The sequence below is a fragment of the Penaeus monodon genome, chromosome 23, assembly GCF_015228065.2.
Source record: "Penaeus monodon isolate SGIC_2016 chromosome 23, NSTDA_Pmon_1, whole genome shotgun sequence".
Lineage (NCBI taxonomy): Eukaryota > Metazoa > Arthropoda > Malacostraca > Decapoda > Penaeidae > Penaeus > Penaeus monodon.
In genome coordinates this window covers 8,095,288-8,096,069 of record NC_051408.1, presented here as the reverse complement: position 1 = coordinate 8,096,069, position 782 = coordinate 8,095,288, and the positions used below count along the sequence as shown (strand labels likewise).

At 29.7% G+C, this 782-nt stretch overlaps 1 protein-coding gene across 1 annotated transcript in view; it reads right to left on the bottom strand.

Moving 5' to 3' along the window:
• Positions 1-127: 127 nt before the first annotated feature.
• Positions 128-782, bottom strand: part of LOC119588121 (doublesex- and mab-3-related transcription factor 2-like) — a gene marked incomplete in the record, with an annotated part of 30,832 nt that continues 30,177 nt past the window's right edge. Inside the window, 1 exon segment of the mRNA XM_037936830.1 lies at positions 128-229. Coding sequence (XP_037792758.1) covers positions 128-229 — 102 coding nt within the window.

Genomic DNA, 782 nt, shown 5'->3' with positions numbered 1-782 from the left:
GTCACTTTCCTTTTCTTTTATTGAAAAAAAGAAAAAAAAAACGACAACAAAAGCACACAAACTTTTAACAAAAGAAAAAGGAAAAGAAAAAAAAATAGTTTCACTTTTCTTCTTTATTGAATTCGTATTACAAGATCCACGATCCTTTAATACTCGTCATGTCGTCACAATCACATTCATCATCGTCATTTTCGTACATATTCAGCTCTATGGTCACGATCGCCCCTATCTGTACACGTTAGAAATGTAAAATATACAAAAGAACAGAGATAAAGAGTAATATGAGATAACAAACACCAAGAGAAACACAGAAGAATGGATAAAAAATACAAACAAAGAGGGAATTGGAGATAAAAAGAGAGGTGTATATAAATTAAAAACATGATTGATATTAAACAGAAGATAAAACACAAATAAAACATTCGATAGAGAAGTAGACATTAAATACAGGAGTTGATATCAAACTTGAGATAAACACATAAAAAAAAATTGTATGTTCTTTTTATCATTTTATTTCGTATAAGGCACTGGGGGGAACATAGCAACATCCTGCATAAAAAAAAAAAAACATCAGCTCACTTTTTCCTCATTAATAAACCCTCTATTTAAAGCTCCAGGCTCCAATGAGGCTTACATAATGCACAAATATTTTTTTTTATTATTATTTAGGGATAGAGTAACACGCGCATCTAACTAATCTAGCTTTATATCAAATAACAATAACTATCCATTCAGAGATAAATATTTTTCATAGTCTTAGAGGCTATTTGGCTAACTTCATC